Source organism: Geotrypetes seraphini, chromosome 2, assembly GCF_902459505.1.
Source record: "Geotrypetes seraphini chromosome 2, aGeoSer1.1, whole genome shotgun sequence".
NCBI classification, from domain to species: domain Eukaryota; kingdom Metazoa; phylum Chordata; class Amphibia; order Gymnophiona; family Dermophiidae; genus Geotrypetes; species Geotrypetes seraphini.
In genome coordinates, this window is record NC_047085.1 from 91,549,022 (window position 1) to 91,566,703 (window position 17,682).

General features: G+C 43.2%; 1 protein-coding gene across 3 annotated transcripts in view; it reads right to left on the bottom strand.

Moving 5' to 3' along the window:
• Window positions 1-15,625, bottom strand: part of ZC2HC1A (zinc finger C2HC-type containing 1A) — a 174,003-nt gene extending 158,378 nt beyond the window's left edge. Inside the window, exons 1-2 of one of the 3 annotated variants that reach the window (XM_033933327.1) lie at window positions 15,430-15,625; window positions 2,861-2,949 (exon numbers count right to left, since the gene is read on the bottom strand). In XM_033933327.1, coding sequence (XP_033789218.1) covers window positions 2,861-2,949; window positions 15,430-15,445 — 105 coding nt within the window. In that variant the 5' untranslated portion in view covers window positions 15,446-15,625. The remainder of the gene's footprint in view (window positions 1-2,860; window positions 2,950-15,429) is intronic. The other 2 variants (XM_033933328.1, XM_033933329.1) reach the window with 2 other exon arrangements.
• Window positions 15,626-17,682: the final 2,057 nt, after the last annotated feature.

Below are 17,682 nucleotides of genomic sequence, written 5' to 3' on the forward strand. Positions count from 1 at the left end.
CATAAACTCGGTGACAACAAAATGCTTCTCCACTCTTTGGAAACTGAAAACCATAAAAAAATATTTCGACCCTTTATCCGTCAGATTACTGGTTCAGTCACTGATTCTATCCACCCTGGACTATTGTAACATTATCTACTTGGGGATACCTAAAAAAACCGTAAGAAAACTGCGAATAATTCAAAACACGGCCGTCCGCTTAATATTTGGACTAAAGAAAAGTGATCACGTTAGTCCCTTTTACAAACGATTACACTGGTTACCACTCGAAGAAAGAATTCTATTCAAGTTCTCCTGCTTTTGCTATAAATTAATCTGGGGAATGGCCCCTAATTACCTCCTACCTCATTTTGAATTCTATTCCCCCATTAAATCTACCAGAAACAGATCCAAGATGGCGACTCGTACCTGTGTCTGGTGAGACGCTGTGGAACTATCGTTCTTCATTTTCCTGCGAACAGTTTTGTTTTTTTCTGTCTTTATTTCGATGCCGAAGAGACGGGATAAGAGCACCGCTGCAGCCTCGCGGCGCCCTGAACACCCCCCTCTCGCCACCATCAAACACTTTCTACAGCGTCTGCAAAGGGAGCCTGGAGTCTCGGGGAATCGCCCGCTGGATTCTGCGGCATGGAGTGACGCCGAACCGGAAGTCCCAGGGCTAGACACTACTCTGAGCCCCGACCAGAGGATTCCACCTCCCCCACCGCTGAGCGCGAGCTCCCCACGTGAATGGAGTGGGCCAGAAGCAGCAGCACTTCATGACCGAGAGGCTGTAACATCGGGGAGCCAGCAAGGGGAAGCCTCGATGGCTTTTTTAAGCCCAGAGACAGTTCCAGCGGATAGGAGATCTGAGGGAGAAGAAAACCCAGATCTGCAGACAGAAGGAAGTCAAGGTGAGCCCTTTTTCAACTTTACATGAGATCTCCTTTAAACATGAAAAACCAGCTGAAATGACTCTTGACTCAATATGGGACCTAGTTTCTAAATTGGGAGACTCACTAACCAAACAGATTAAAGAAGGAGAAAAGAATATAAAAATTCAAAAACAAACAATAGAGGAACATAAACAGGAAATTTCCAATATTAAAGAAAAAATAGGAGAAACTGAAAAAGAAGTAATAATGATTAAACAAGTTCAAATTACAATAATAAAGGATAATCAAATTATAAGAAGAAAGTTGAAAACAATGGAAAATAACTATCGGACTAATAACCTCCGCTTATTGAACTTTCCAAAAGTTCCAGCTATAAAACCAAGGGAGATGATAAAAAGGTACTTTATTGAGATATTAAATATTCCTGAGGAATCATTACCCCCTCTCACTTGGGTATATTATTTGCCTAATAAAGTAATGGATCAGCAAACAGAGGATCAGAAACAGGAAGCACAAGACCTTCAACAAGATTTGACAGCAATTCTGGAAGTATCAGATAAAGATTTGGCTAAACCAGCAACTCTTTTATTATCTGTGGTGTTGCTGCCAGATAAGGATTGGATACTAAAAATGTTCTTTAAGAACAAAAATAAGGAATTTCTGGGTTTGAAAATTCAAATATTTCCAGATGTTAGCAGAGAAACCCAGAGTCGTAGACGTCAATTCCTTTTGATGAAAGCAGGAGTTGCACAGCTGGGTGGCATTTTCTTTTTACGTTTTCCATGTAAATGTATAATAAGGTATCGAGATAACAAATATGTGTTTTTTGAACCGGCTCAACTTACAGCTTTCTTGACGCAGAAACGTTTGGAGAAGGAAGGAAGAACAACAACAATGTAATAGTAACAACTAATGGACTCGATAAATAGAATAAGCTCCTTAAACCAGTCAATAGATACTTTTTTCTTGTTAGGTTTATTAATGGATTTCCTTAAAGTTCACTCATAAAATCTTGGATCATTAATTTGAGGACTTGAGATTGTTAGATTTAGAGATCCTTGTATTATGGAAATTATTTTCTGTTATTTTTATGAATGATTAGACAATCTTTCTGTACAAAATGTTTTGATTTTGTTAAAATTTAAAACGATAAATAAAGAATTTTTTTTAAAAAAAGATCTACCAGAAACAACAACCTGTTTCCATACCCGAAAATCGTTGGCTGCAGATATCGAACCTTCCTGGACAGAACTTTCAAGTTTCAAGCTGGTAGACAGCAATCATGGCTAGGCTATCTCATCGATACCGCTAGGTTGAACTACAGCATCTTCCGGAAAGAACTAAAGACCACTTTGTTTAGGAAATTCTTGTCCTAGCCAGACACTCTCCCGCGAACATAACTTCAATACCTTATCCTGAATTTCTTCCTCACACTAGATATCCACATTCCCTGTCTGCTAAATATTCCCTCTTCATAATTGTATCCTGATATTCGCTGATGTTAGAATATTTTCAATTGTAAGATGTAAAATAGTTATTTATACATTACTTGTTGGAATATTCATATTTATCTCTATCTCTACCTCTGTCTTTATATTTTTATCTTTATTTTTCATAAATTGTTTCTTCAGGTACTTTAGTTAGATTGTGAGCCTTTGGGACAGTTAGGGAAATTTTTCCAAGTACCTATCTTATTTATTTTTATCTATTGTATCTTTGTAATGCATCATTTTTGTAAACCGCTTAGAAACCTCACGGTTATTAGCGGTATATAAGAATTAAATTAAATTAAATGAAAAAATTAAAGTCAAGGCAGTGAAGGAGAACAGCAAGATTATATACCATGCATATGAAGGTAGTAAGACAACTAACAAAACTAGAACAGGAAACAATATTTTAAGCAAAAGATTCTAAAAACTATCTAATTTATGCTTAAAACTGTGAAAGTTGTACCCTATTTTCATTTGTACCCTATTTTCACTCACCAAAGTAGATTGGAAGAAAGTCCTTCCACATATTTTGCAAGGTGTCAGTTGCTCCTGCTGTACCGAACGGTTTTCTGTAAAAAGAAAATCTACAAATAAAAATACATACTGAAGATTCCAGAAGATAAATCTGTTTTACTTTGTCTCAAATCTTGCCTGCAGAGCAGGGCAAGCAAACACAAAATCTTCAGAAGTCTGTTTGCTCAATGGCACATTTTTACTCTGCAATTAAAACCTCCTCATCTGAAACTAAAGGAGCTGCATCTATTACTCCTGGCATAATTCTGCACAAAAATATTCAAAATTCTGTGCACAAACCCTCCCCCCCTTTATGAAGTCACATTAGGGTTTGCTTTTATTTAAATCATTGGCTGCAGCAGTAAAAGCTCCGATGCTCAAAGGAATTCTATGAGCGTCAGAGCTTTTACCATCATGGCCGGAGTTTAAAAAAAAAGAGAACCCATGGCTTCATAAAAGGGGGGAAAATTTTGGAAATTCTGCAAGTTTATTTGACAACATTTAAACAATATCTTCACCAATTATTATCCAGAATTCCTGTACAATTTGGTATTTTCATTACCATACATACTCGAATATAAACTGACCCTAATATAAACTGAGGTAGCCTTTTTCTCCCCCCAAAAGGAAAAAAGGTTGACTAGAAGGGGTGTGTGTGTTAATATTCAAGTGCAGTGCCTTGCTTGCCCTATCCTAACAGGAACCTGTTCTCCCTCCCTCCCTGCTCTGACAGGCTCTGCATCCAACCCCCCTTCCTCTCTGCCAGGTTCTGTACCTTGCCCTCCCTCCCTCCTGATGCCTTGAAGATCTTCACCGGGCCTACCTAAGTCCTGGTGGTCTAGCAGTGGGCCTGGACAGAAGGGATCTCTCCCGCCTCCTGTCCCAGCCGATCCGAAGAATCATTACTTCCCTCCCGCCTTCCCTGGGTACCTTTAGAATCCTTGGTGATCCAGTGGTAAACCACGGAAGGAGAGTGCCTGTGCAGAGCCACTAACATATTGACTGTGGTGAACTTGCAGCAGTCAATCAGCTAGCGCCTCTGCATAGGCAGGAGTGAAGGAAGGTCGTTCCTGCCTCGGCTCACCCTGGAACACCAGGGATTCTAAAGGTATGCAAGTGAGGCAGGAGGGAAGCAATAATTCTTAGAATTGGCTAGGACAGGGTTGGGAGGGATCCCAGCTGTTCTGGACCACCGCTGGACCACCAGGGATTTAAAAGGTACACTGGGGAGGATTGTAAAAGTTGGGACAGGAAACGGAAGGGATCTCTCCTGTCCCAGCCCACCGCTGGACCACCAGGTCTCACGGCAGGCCTGGCAGAGGCCTGCAACAGGTGGGGGGGGGGCAGGTCAGCGCTGACCTGAATTTAAACTGAGACCCCCATTTTTGGGCCCCAAAATCTCAGTTTATATTTGAGTATATACAGTAAATTATACTAGACAAAACAGAGCCTTCAAATTTTTCTCACTTACTTTCTTCTAGAAGCACACCTTTGTAATAGCCCACCTTAGTGAAATTTGATTGGTTTGTTTTCATAGTACTTCACTTTCCCTTTATGTTGTTGAAAAACATTTCTGAAAGCTATTTCAATAAATTCAGAATAAAAAAAACTTTTTTTTTCTATCTTTTGTTGTCTGAGTAGTTTATTTTTCCATTCTCTTAGGTCCAAGAGTCCCTTTTCTGCTTTTCTTTGTTTTTATTGTAACTGTCTTCCCATGATCACCTGTCCATTTTACATTTTGTACCTATCTGTCCTGTCTGTATCTGTCCCCCCTGAGCTTCTCCCCTCTGTGTCCCTCTCCATTCCCCTGCATCCATCATCCCTCTGTCACAATCACCTCTTAATCAAGCAATGTCCCTGTGTCTAGCAGTCCTTATATGCCCCTGTCTCCCCTTCAAGAATTCTTCTCCATATCTTTCCCTCTCTGGACCCAGCATTACTTCAGTGTCCCTGTCTAGGATCTCTTCTCAATGTTTCTGTGCCTGTGTGCAGGATTTTCCACCGCCAGCCAACATCTCTCATTCCAGCCCCTCCCCACAACATCTCATGCTCTCTCACTCCTGTTCCCGCCCTCCAACATTTCTCCCCAGTCCCCCCAAATATCCCTTTCTCTCACCTCTGTCCCCCCAAGCCAGCATTTATCAATCCATCCCTCACCAGCCAGCATCTCCTACCCTCTCTGCACCGTGACCAGTGATGCCTGAAGAAAGAGGAAGTGGCATGATCAAGGGCAGGAACGCGGTAGAGGGAAGCCTGCATAGGCTGTCCAAATGCCCAAAGATGTCACTGGCAATGATTCGGGCAGCAGAGACTGAGGGAATGCTAAACATGCACAGAAACAGGTAATTTCTACATGCCTGGGGAATTCTGTACAAATTCTGCATTGTGCAGTTGCACAGAATTCTACCAGGAGTAATCTACTGAATATTGCCTTGATGACATTAAATTTCATCTGCCACTTGGAGCCCAGTCTTCCAATTTCCTAAGGTCTGCCTGCAATGTTTCACAATCCACATGTGTTTTAACAACTTTGAACAGTTTAGTGTCATCATTCCAATTTCCAGATCGTTTATAAATAAGTTAAATAGCACCGATTCCAGTATAGATCCCTGCTGCACTCCACTGTTTACTCTCCTCCATTGAGAAAAATGACCATTTAACCCTACCCTCTGTTTTCTATCCGATAACCAGTTCCTAATCCACAACTGAACTTTGCTTCCTATCCCGACTCTCTCATTTTCTGAGAGAACTGTCAAAAGCTTTCTGAAAATCTAGATACACTATATCAAACGGCTCACCTTTATCCATATAAGAACATAAGAACTAGAGAATGACACGGGGAAAAAAAATTTGTCCCCGTGACCACTGTCCCTGCCCCATTCCCATCCCCACAACCACTATCCCCGCAGCATCCATACAAGCCTCAGTACTGCAATATTTAGCTTATTCCTTCCTTATAAATCAAAGTTCTGACTGCTGAACTAGAGAAATATGTTCAGCTGGCAGGGTTTTGTTTATAAATTTTTATCAACACAACTAATACACTACTTTATTCAAAAGCAAAAAAAAAATATAATAAAATATAATTTTTTTCTACCTTTGTTGTCTGGTTTCTGCTTTTCTCATCTTCTCCTCATTCATTTCCTTCCATCCACTGTCTGCCTTCTCTGTCTCTTCCATATGCTCTGTTACTGTGCCTCTCCCTTCCATCTCTCCCTCCACCCCCACTCCCACCCCAATTGGTCTGCCACCCTTCTTCTTCCCTCCGCTCCCCCCATAGTCTGGAATCTCTCTCTTCCCCAGTTCCCTTCAGCATCTGTTCCTCCTCACTCCACCTTCCCCAGTTCCCTTCAGCGTCTGTTCCTCCCAAACCCACCTTCTTCAGTTCCCTTCAGCGTCTGTTCCTCCCCTCCCCACTCCACCTTCCCCAGTTCGATTCAGCGTCTGTTCCTCCCTACTCCACCTTCCCCATTTCGATTCAGCATCTGTTCCTCCCCACCCCACCTTCCCCAGTGCCCTTCAACGTCTGTCTTCTCCACCCCACCCTTCCTCCCTTTCTCCCTCCCTGCTCCTTAACTTCGCGGCAGGCAATTTCTCTAAAAGTACTTCCTACCAGCAGCTGGAGCGTTGAAATCGCATGTGGCTGCAGGAAAGGTTGTCTCTGATGCAATTTCCGGTTGCATCAGAGATGACCTTTACAGCAGCCACATGCGATTTCAATGCTCCGGCTGCTGGTAGGAAGCACTTTTAGAGAAATTGCCTGCTCAGACGGCGGCGGCAATCGGGCTCAGGCAGCAGCGATCGGGTGGCAGCGATCAGAAGGGATTGAGGGAGGGAGATGTTTGGACGGTGGTGGCGATCAGGCGGCGGCAGCTATCAGTATGGAGGAAGGGAGCACGATCGGTGACCGTGCGCATTCCCTCCCTTCACTATGGAGACAAGGCCATTCACCACTCCATGGGGCAGTGAATGGCCTTCTCCCCGTACCTGCGGCGACTTCTTTTCTCTCCTCAGTTTCGGCAGGTTAGCCACGGGTAACAGCCACCATGTCATTCTCTAATAAGAACATAAGAATTGCCGCTGCTGGGTCAGAACAGTGGTCCATCGTGCCCAGCAGTCCGCTCACGCGGCGGCCCTTATGTCAAAGACCAGTGCCCTAACTGAGACACCTTACCTGCATACGTTCTGGTTCAGCAGGAACTTGTCTAAATTTGTCTTGAATCCCTGGAGGGTGTTTTCCCCTATAACAGCCTCCGGAAGAGCGTTTCAGTTTTCTACCACTTTCTGGGTGAATAAGAACTTCCTTACATTTGTACGGAATCTATCCCCTTTTAACTTTAGAGAGTGTCCTCTCGTTCTCTCTACCTTGGAGAGGGTGAACAACCTGTCTTTATCTACTAAGTCTATTCCCTTCATTATCTTGAATGTTTCGATCATATCCCCTCTCAGGCTCCTCTTTTCAAGGGAGAAGAGGCCCAGTTTCTCTAATCTCTCACTGTACAGCAACTCCTCCAGCCTCTTAACCATTTTAGTTGCTCTTCTCTGGACCCTTTCAAGTAGTATTGTGTCCTTCTTCATGTACGGCGACCAGTGCTGGACGCAATATTCCAGGTGAGGGCGTACCATGGTCCGGTATAGCGGCATGATAACTAAACTAAACTAAAACTTAGCTTTATATACCGGGTCACCAACCAAAGGAAGCTCGACTCAGTTAACAGTAAATAGGAAAAAGGAGTATTAAAAAAACACAACCCAGCAGCAAATTACAAAGAATTAATTTTCAAAATGTTATAAACTTCTCCAATCTGTTCGTGATCCTCTTCTTTATCATTCCTAGCATTCTGTTTGCCCTTTTCGCCGCCGCCACACATTGCACGGATGGCTTCATCAACTTGTCGATCAGAACCCCAAGTCTCTTTCCTGGGAAGTCTCTCCAAGTACCGCCCCGGACATCCTGCATTCGTGTATAAGATTTTTGTTACCGACATGCATCACCTTACACTTATCCACATTAAACCTCATTTACCATGTCACAGCCCATGTCTCGAGTGTGTTTATGTCCCGTTGCAGGTCTTCACTACTCTGAATAACTTCGTATTGTCTGCAAATTTAATCACTTCACTTGTCGTACCAATTTCCAGGTCGTTTATAAATATGTTGAAGAGCACAGGTCCCAGCACCAAACCCTGCAGCACTCCACTCATGACGCTTTTCCAGTCCGAGTATTGTCCATTTACCCCCACTCTTTGTTTCCTATCCGCCAGCCAGTTTTTAATCCACGTGAGTATTTCACCCTCGATTCCATGTCTCGCAATTTTTCGAAGTAGTTGTTCATGCGGAACCTTGTCGAACGACTTCTGAAAATCCAGATATATGATGTCTATCAGGTCATCTTTGTCTATCTGTCTGTTTACTCCCTCGAAGAAGTGCAGCAAGTTTGTCAAGCAAGATCTTCCTTTGCTGAAGCCGTGATGACTCTGTCTTATTAAATCATGTTTGTCTACATGTTTCATAATTTTATTTTTAATAACTGTTTCCACCATTTTGCCTGGCACTGAAGTCAGGCTTACTGAGGCCTTTTTTCTCCCAGCATTTAGATTGTTAGTTATGGTTTGGAACTTTTGTGAAACTAAAGCAGTTTGCTTTGTTCTTTATATACGAGTAAGATCGTATTAACTGTTGTAATTGAAATCACCCATTATTATATTGTTGCCTAATTCGCCAGCTTTCCTAATCTCTGAAAACATTTCTTCATCTTTCTGCTTATTTTGTCCTGGGGTACAGTAGTATAATCCTACCTTTAAATTCCTTCCCTTCACATATGGCATTTCTAATCATATGGATTCCACACTGCTATCTATGTCATGCAGAATGTTTATTTTATTTAATTGAATTCACTCTTAACATATAGCGCAACCACCCCCTCCCTCCAATTTGATCTACTCTATCCTTATGATATAATTTGTACCCAAGTAACACAGTGTCCCATTGATTGTCCTCCTTCCACCAGGTCTCTGAGATGCCTACTATATCTATCTCATCATTCAGTGCTATGTACTCTAACTCTCCTATTTTATTTTTTAGGCTTCTAACATTTGTATACAGGCACTTCAAATTGTGTTTTTTCTTTGTACAACAGGCTGCTGAGAAGACAGGGAAAATTTGAGTCTTTTACTCTGCCTTCCTCCTAAACACTTCTGGCTTTCTTTCACCATTATTGAAACCTCTCTACTGGGACTCCCTAAACATCCTGTTTCAATAATATCCTTCAAGGATACCTCACACCGAACCATCTAACTAGTGATTTTTAAATCATGATTCAAATCAAATCTACCCTGGTGCAAAGTGATGCATATTGGGAAGAATAACCCAAATTATACAGGACCTACATGGTACTAGGTTCCACATCAGAAGTCACCATCAAGAAAGAAAATATTGTGGACAATATGTTGAAATCTTCTGTCAGTGTGCAGCAGAGAGCCAAAAACGCAAACACAATGTTGGGTTTGAAAATGAATCAAAGTACAGTCTAACCTTGGATAGTGAGTAACGTGGTTTGCGAGTGTTTTGCGAGACGAGCAAAACATTTTATTAAATTTTAACTCGATAAACGAGTGTTGTCTTGCAGTACAAGCACATATATGTGCTGTACGTCAAGAACGCATAATATATGTGTGTCAAACCACTGGTCTCATCACTGAGCACGGCTGAACGTAATACAAGCACCCGCAGTTCAAGCGCATACAAAATATGCCCATCTCACACTGAGCATGGCTGAATGTAATAAATACAAATAACTTCTGGCTGTAAACTTTCAATAATATTCGCACTTAAGGCTAGAGTCATATACATCAGAGTCAGGAAGTCTTAAGATACATGACTCACAGACCTCAGCTGCGCAGCTTGTATGAGTATAAAACTCCCTTCGGCACTCGGATGTCATGTATCTTAAGGCTTCCTGACTCTGATGTGAATGTAATAAAAGCATCATGCCCAATTCACCCGCAGTGTAGTGACTGTTCGAAACGAGCGAGGTCTTGCAATACAAGTACGCACAGTACTGTATTTTGTATTAAAGTTTTTGGGTTGTGGAACAAAATGTCTGAGTTTCCATTATTTCCTATGGGAAAATTTGCTTTGATATACAACTGCTTTGGGTTATGAGAATGCTTCTGGAACGAATTATGCTTGCAAACCAAGGTTTTACTGTATATTATTATGCCTTTGTATTGCTCCATGATGAGACCACACCTTGAGTATTGTGTGCAGTTGTATAAAAAAAAAAAAGACATAGTGGAATAGAAAAAGGTAAAAAGAAGAACACCTCCCCCCCCACACACACACTTTTATCAAGCAGCACTAGAGGTTTTTAGCACGAGCCGGCATGGTAAATGCTCCAATGCTCATAGGAATTCTATGAATGTCAGAACATTTACCATGCCAGCTTATGCTAAAAACCTCTAGCACAGCTTGATAAAAGGGACCCAAAGTGATTAAAGGGATGGAAGGACTCATATGATGAAATGCTGAAGAGGTCAGAGCACTTCAGCATGGAGAAGGGAGACATGATTTTTAGATCTATAAAATCTTGAATAGAGTGCAATGGGTAAATATGAATCAACTGTTTACTCTTTCAAAAAGTACATAGACTAGTGGACACTCCATGAAATTACCTAGTAGCACATTTAAAACAAACAAAAGACATTTTTTTTTTCACTCAGCCTGTATGGCCATCTCTGAAAAAAGATGATCAAGGTCACCAGAAACAAAATATTAAGTTATAATGAATCTTGTTAAAGAAACAATTTGTAATATAACTGTCCAAACCTTATCCTTTTATGTGAAAAATAAATAAAAAAGTTACAGAAGTTCAAACATGTAATTTTTTCAGACTGCTTATGAATCTGTCATAAAAAATCAAACAATTTTGGATCCTCTACATCAGTGTTCTTCAACCGCCAGTCCGCAGAAATTTTCTGCTGGTCCGCAGAGCCGGTACATCCATCGGGCAGAAGACAGTGTTCTTCAGCCGCCGGTGCGATCAACGCGGCATCTTCGGGCCGGCTCCCCAAGTGCTGCAGTGCACAAAGTCATGGGAAAAGGCTCCTACACGCGTCCTGTGCCTAAACCGGAAACCTTCTCTCTGACTTCACAACGTCAGAGGGAAGGCTTCCAGATGAGGCACGCGATGTGCGCGAGGAGCCGCTTTTTGCAATGCAGCACTCGGGGAGTCGGCCCGAAGATGATCACACTGTGGATCGGCCCGAAGATAGCACAGAGGGGGGGGGGAGCGCAGGCCAGAAGGCAAAGCACAGCATGGAGGGAGAGAGACAACAGTGGTAGGGGGAATGCTTTTATTTTTTTATTTAGTAATTGATTTACATCTGCTGTCTGTTTAGGAAGAAATGCATTTGTTTCTTTTCCTCTGGGGTTGTACTACTTGCAGAGTCTTGCATCTTTGGGTTTGTTTGTAAATATTAGACTTTTAGTTTTTGGTCCTGCATTTGCATGGGGTTATCTGTTTTCTTGTAGGAATGAATGTTGAAAAGCATACAGTATGCTTTGTTTATTTTAATTTTGTGGTTAACCATTACGTGTTGTTAATATGATTATATTGTATGTGTGTATATATGAAAAATGAATGGAAAAAATGGTGTTGCAATTAATACTATTATGGAGGCGGGGTCTGGGACGGAGATTGGGGGGAGATGGGCACGACTTAGCCCAGTGTTCTTCAACTGCCGGTCCACAAAATAATTATTTTATTTCCGCCGGTCCATAGGTGTCAAAAGGTTGAAGAACACTGCTCTACATGTCTCACAAACTTTGTCGAGCCGCAACACGCTAAACGTAATGACCACGGCTCACAGATGTCGACGTGATGACATCACGTGAATGCATGGTATCATATCAACATCCGCGCATGAGTGAACGTCCTCCAGACGGGCCCTGCACCACCAGTGGGGGGGGGGGAATGCCGGAAGGGAAGATGTGGGAAAAGAAGAGGCGCTGGTGCTGGCTGATTGCCTATAGGATATGCCTCTCACAGTGAGAGGTATGTCCTGTAGGCAGTTAGCCAATGCCTCTCCTCCTCCCCAGTGGCACAGTTTGTGATACACAGCTCTACATTAGCAACCTTTTTCCAGATATTGTCACATATATAGTTAGAGGGGCATAATCAAAACTTTAAAACGTCGAAACACCTGCCTAAGTCAGCACTTGGATGTCGTAATAGCAGGAACATCCAAGTGCCGATAATCAAAACAAACTTTTTAGACATTCAGCAGCACTTCTAAGCTGCTGTGCACCCAGAGATCAAAGGGGCATCCGTTGGGAGGTGTGTTAAGAGCGGGAATCAAGCAGGCTTCCACCTGGACGTCCTGAAGCAATAATCAAAGCTTTTCTAGGACATCCTAGGCAGAACTTACATGCCGGGATTTAGACCAAAGTAAAACAGGTCTAAGTGAAACTGACAAGATGACCACTGGAGGGTTTAAGGCATGACCCCCCCCTTACTTCCCTAGTGTTCATTACTCCCTTCCCTCTCCCACTGCATCCCAAGATGCACTGGGAGGGGGAAGGCCCATTATTTGCAGCCTACGGCCCTGTAGGCAGGAGGGAGTGGGCTTCTCGCCTGCCAATTTGCTTCAGAAGAAAAGAGGGTGTCAGGTGATGTGGGGCGGTGTTGCCTGATGTTAGGGGTGTCGGGTGATGTGGGGTGATCCAGGACTGGTAGTTGATGTGTGCAGGGGAGGGGAGGGGGATGTTGGGGGGGGGGGTTCGGAGATGTCAAGGGGAGGGTTATCCGGCTGATCCTGACAGGGGAATCCCCATCAGTTGAGCTGGCAGGAATCCCCGAAACCGGCTCAGCTGATGGAGAGTCCCCTGCCACGATCAGACAACGTAGTTGGATACATCTACAAAACTTGCTTTTGTGTGTTTTTCATGTGGACGTTTTTATTTTTGAAATTGGCAAAAATGGTAGACGTCCTAAAGACCAAAATGTCTACATAGGGCATTTTCAAAAATAAAAGATAGATAGATGCCTGTCAGCTGTGAAAATTGACATTTTTTTCTACTGGTTTTGTGGACGTCTTGCCCAAAACGTCCAACCTCAGACTTAGATGTCCTATCAAAAATGCCCCTCTTAACCTCTGGAACAAGTGGTAAAAGCGATTAAAATGGTCTGGACAAATTTCTGTAGGAAAAGTCCATAAACTGTTATTAAGGAAGACTTGGGGAAAGCCACTGCATATCCTTGGTATTAAGTTGCATTGAAATTTTCCACTTTTGGAGACTCCAGCAAGTAGTTGCACCCTAAACTGGTCACTATTGGAAAAAAAGAGATACCGGGCTAAATTCACTATCTGACCTATTAGAACAGTACTTATCGATTTTTCTGCAGCTGCAAACCCAAACCCTGTGACTGCAGAAAACACACAAGCCCAAAGCACAGGGCATCTGTGGTCTCTCCCTCCTTATTTGTTTCTTCCCCAGATTTTACCTTTTTGTTTTAAATAGCATTTTGGACTATATATATCGTATTTCTGCATGTATAGGCTACGGCATGGGTTTTACAAAACTTTGTATTGGGTGCAGCTTGCTTAAATGGGGTGGCTTATCTAAAGACATTAAAACTTGCTGTTAGATAAGCCACCCCATTAGAGGAGTACCGTAGCTGAACTTAAAAAAAAAAAAAAAAATCATCCCCCCTCTTCTCTCGAGCCTGGTGGGGTTTGCGGCCAAATTTTGTAGAAATCGAACGTGCCAGCTTTCCTGAGCAAATTGTGGATGCTAGTGAGGGCGCAGACGCCAATGAATTCATCACTTGGAGTCAGGTTGGTGCCAGCCTTGGAGATTAAATCCAGGCATATCTGCGTGTGCCACTGTCCGACTCCAAAGACATCTCTGCTGGCAGGCGCTGCCTCCTCCAATCTCTCTGTGCAGGGCAGGAGTGATGTTTTCGATCTCAAAGCCTGCTTCCTGAATGGCTGCCATTGTGAGAAATGATGGGAGGCAATCAGGAAGGGCACGGGGCAAGGCTTGAGATCGCAAACATCGCTCCAGCCCTATGTGTTTGGAGGAGGCAGGCCATCCAGGAGGTACTGGCAAGGGATATTTAAACGGGGGGGGGGGGGATAATGTATAGGCCGCCCCATTGTATAGGTTTTTAAACTCTTAGATAAGCCGCAGCTAGTAACATGTGGCAGCTTATCTAAGAGTTTTAAAACCTACATTGGCATTTCCTGTGGCCTACACATACAAGCTCAGAGTGTTTTTTAAGTTCGGGTGTTTTTGTTATAAGACTGTCTTTGGATTAGTACCTTCTTATCTAGTATCTTACTTGAAATTGTTTAATTCAAAAAACATACCAGAAACTCAGGTATGTTTATCTTCCCTACCCAAAGGGCCTGTCGTTTTAGAACTTTTTTAGACAGGACATTGGAATACCAGGTGGGGAAGATGAATTCCTGGATAAGTCCGTTGATTTCCAAGCTTATTCTTACTCTATATTTAGGAAATTATTAAAAACTCATTTATTTGATAAACAAGAATGTTGATTTTTATTACGTTTATGATTATAATGGTGTTTTTATTAGGTTATGTTTTTTATTCTTCTTTTTAATTAATGTTTTATTTAACTGAGGTAATTAACAGCTGGGTGTTCAAAATTGTATTTTAACTATGCTTTATTAATTTGCTGCATTAGATGCAGTGTGTATGAGATTGTATTTTTTTATTGAAATGTCTCACTTTTTTTCTGTTGGGAACCGCCTCGAATTACTGGTAGGGTGGTATACAAGAAAATAAATTATTATTATTCCACATGCAAGCTCATGTCATAATCCCAAATATAGGTTTTGTTATCTCATTTACAAAGCTTTCTAAACTGTGATTGGGATTCTATTAGGGTAACTCTTATGCTCTGTCAAATGCAGAAAATTGAGCTCACTGTACCTGAAAAACCAACTAGCCAAGGATTTAATAATTCAGAACGGAGGTGCTCTCCTAATGCTGCCCATCGTGATGTAGCTACGTTTCCTCGGGGACTGCTGCATAGTCACAGCAGCAGGACCCGAACAGCTATTATTACCCCCCCCCCCCCCCAAAAAAAAAAAAAAACCAAAAAAAAAAAAAACCGAGAGCTCATCTCAGCACCACGGGCCCAGGATCTACTTCTTGAAGAACAGCAAGACGAATCGTTTACCCTGTCATATATTGTTAAAGCACCAGCAATGTCAACATGTTTTTCCGGAGTTCAAATCCTCACTGCAGATATTCTCCTGCATGGGCCTAGTTACCAGGTGAAGTCCGCACTGACAAATGTGAGGAATAAGGGCCAGTGCATCAGAGATAAAGCTACCAGACGGATGTTCACAGCAAAGAACCAGAAAATGCAGAAACCAAACGAGAGAGGGGGAGGAGTCAGCTAAGGGCCCGGCCCAGTCCCTAACAAGGTCGCACACAGAGAAAAACGCTGTGACAGAAAGCCCGTGCACGGCCACTAGACCTGCGCCCACTCCCGCGGTCTCCAGGATTCCGCAAATTACCTTCGCCCTCTTCCATCTCGGCGCGCACGACCTCGCTCTCTCCTCTGTATCCGTAAGCTGCTGCTGTAGCAACAGAGGCGCCCAGCGCCGCCCCGACGCCAAAGCCCGAACTCAATTATCTCGCTCCCTCATTGGCTCGGCGCTGAGCAGAGCGAGGCGGGGCAGACGTACAGTAGGCTCGCGGCTCCCGTCATTTCGATGAGTTCATGTGGGTGTGGCGGAGTTGGCTGGAGGAACAATTATTATTTTTTGGTTGCTGTTGGCTGTGAAAAAAAAAACTTTCAGCCCCCGTCTGAGCTTTGGTATTTCGTCACCACGTAGAAGCTGGTCAAGTTACATGTGAAAAGCAAGATATTTTGGAATTTATTTTGTATTTTTTGTAAACTATGGTTGAGGAATAGAGTACTGTATTGGGAATTTGGATTCCAAGTTTCTTCTAGTGAGTTCAATGGTGGGTTTTTTTTAACAAAAGCGATTTCAAGCAAGAAGAATCCAATAAACTTTAGTGGGTACATGCATTGCACCAGCCGACTGACTTAGGGCTCCTTTTACTAAGCTGCGATAGCAGTTTTAGCAGGGCTTCTAGCTAAAATCCTGCGTGCACTAAAAACACTATCGCAGCTTAGTAAAAGGAGCCAAATACCAAACACTTGGTATTACGCTGAGACAGAATGCTGCAGCTGGGCAACTTTCTTCCAGCTCATGTTTTAAAGTTAATATTTTACTCATACTCCTTCTGCTCTTCTTGTCAATTTGTACAAAGATTAGCTAAGAATGACTAAGCTGCCCTAGCCCGTTTCTCTAGATCAGGGGCTTCCAAAGTGCAGGCTGGAAGAATTGTGCAGAAATGTGCCAGTTGGACTAATTTTCCAATGAACCACTTTTATCAGATACTAAGTGGCTTTGGAAATTGGCATTTTTGGCCGGATTCCAGTGTATAGGATGCCCATGGTCAGAAGCCGCCAAAGCAGCTTTTGAGAATCGCACATGGGTGTCCTATAGAGAATCACGTCTGTCCATGCCTAAGCCCGCATAACAATACGATTCTCTAATCAACATCCATGTCACAGCCGCCAGTTAGAGAAATGCATTGCCATTGAGCTGATTGCAGCAAGGGAATCTCCCTGCTGATATCAGTTTAGCGGCCACAGCTGCCCTGCGAAGACTACTGGCAGGAGAGATGCCCAGTCCTTCCTGCTGGGACACACACACCCTGCCCCCGCCAAACATCATCAGCAGGAGGGATACCCAGTCCCTCCTGCTGAAACCCCCTCCCATCCCCACAAAGATCGCCGGCAGGAAGAATGCCCAACCCCTCTTGCCAGACCCCCCCCCCCAAAGATCATCAGCAGGAGAGATGCCCAATCCCTCCTGACGGAATCCCCCTTCCCCAATGATCATAGGAGCGGACTTAGGCACCTGGGCCAACTGGAATCTTAGGCCTCTTTTGCAGTTCATTCTGGGATGCACTGGAAGTGGCCTAAGATAACGATTGGCCAGATCTCTTATGCCACTCCCATGGGTTCGGATGGACTTGGGGGGGGGGTGTTTGGAAGGGCTACTTTTCAGGTTGAGGGGGGTGGTTCCAGCAGGAGGGACTAAGCATCCCTCTTGCCAGCAATCTTTGCATGGGGTGTGAAGGGGGTTCTGGCAGGAGGGACTCGGCATTGTTCCTGCCAGCAGTCTTCATGAGGTGGGGGGGAATGTGTTGCCGCGATAAGCGCAGCAGCTTGAAATGTTGTCCTCTCTTTTTTGTCTGCACAAATATGGTAACCTTAGTTTCTACAGTAACAACTAAGAAATCAATGGCTTATCTCAGGTTTTGTGATGTGCTGACGTGCCTTAGCTCTGCACTGTGCCTCTTTATTCCATCTAACAGCATCAACACCACTGTCTCGCTTTAACCTTCTTTTTTCTTGGTGAGGTACTTTTATATGGGCAAGTTTATTTCTAAAAGCAGAGACTAAATAGAATCTAAATCGCCACACAAAGATTGTGATAAGGGAAAGCTGATGGAGGACAAGATAGAGGAGGGCTCTGAAGACTTCATGTTACCTCTTTCATGGAATGATAAGAATAATCCAAAATTGGCTAACACACCTAATCCTTGGGGAAAAAAGTTTGAGGAAATGGGGCAAATCTACCAATAAATAGAATAAATAATGGACATCAGTATGAGCCCTTCATAAATGAATGAACGTAAACCTCTGGCTCAGGCAATATCTCAAAAGGTGACCAGCACCAGACCAAAAT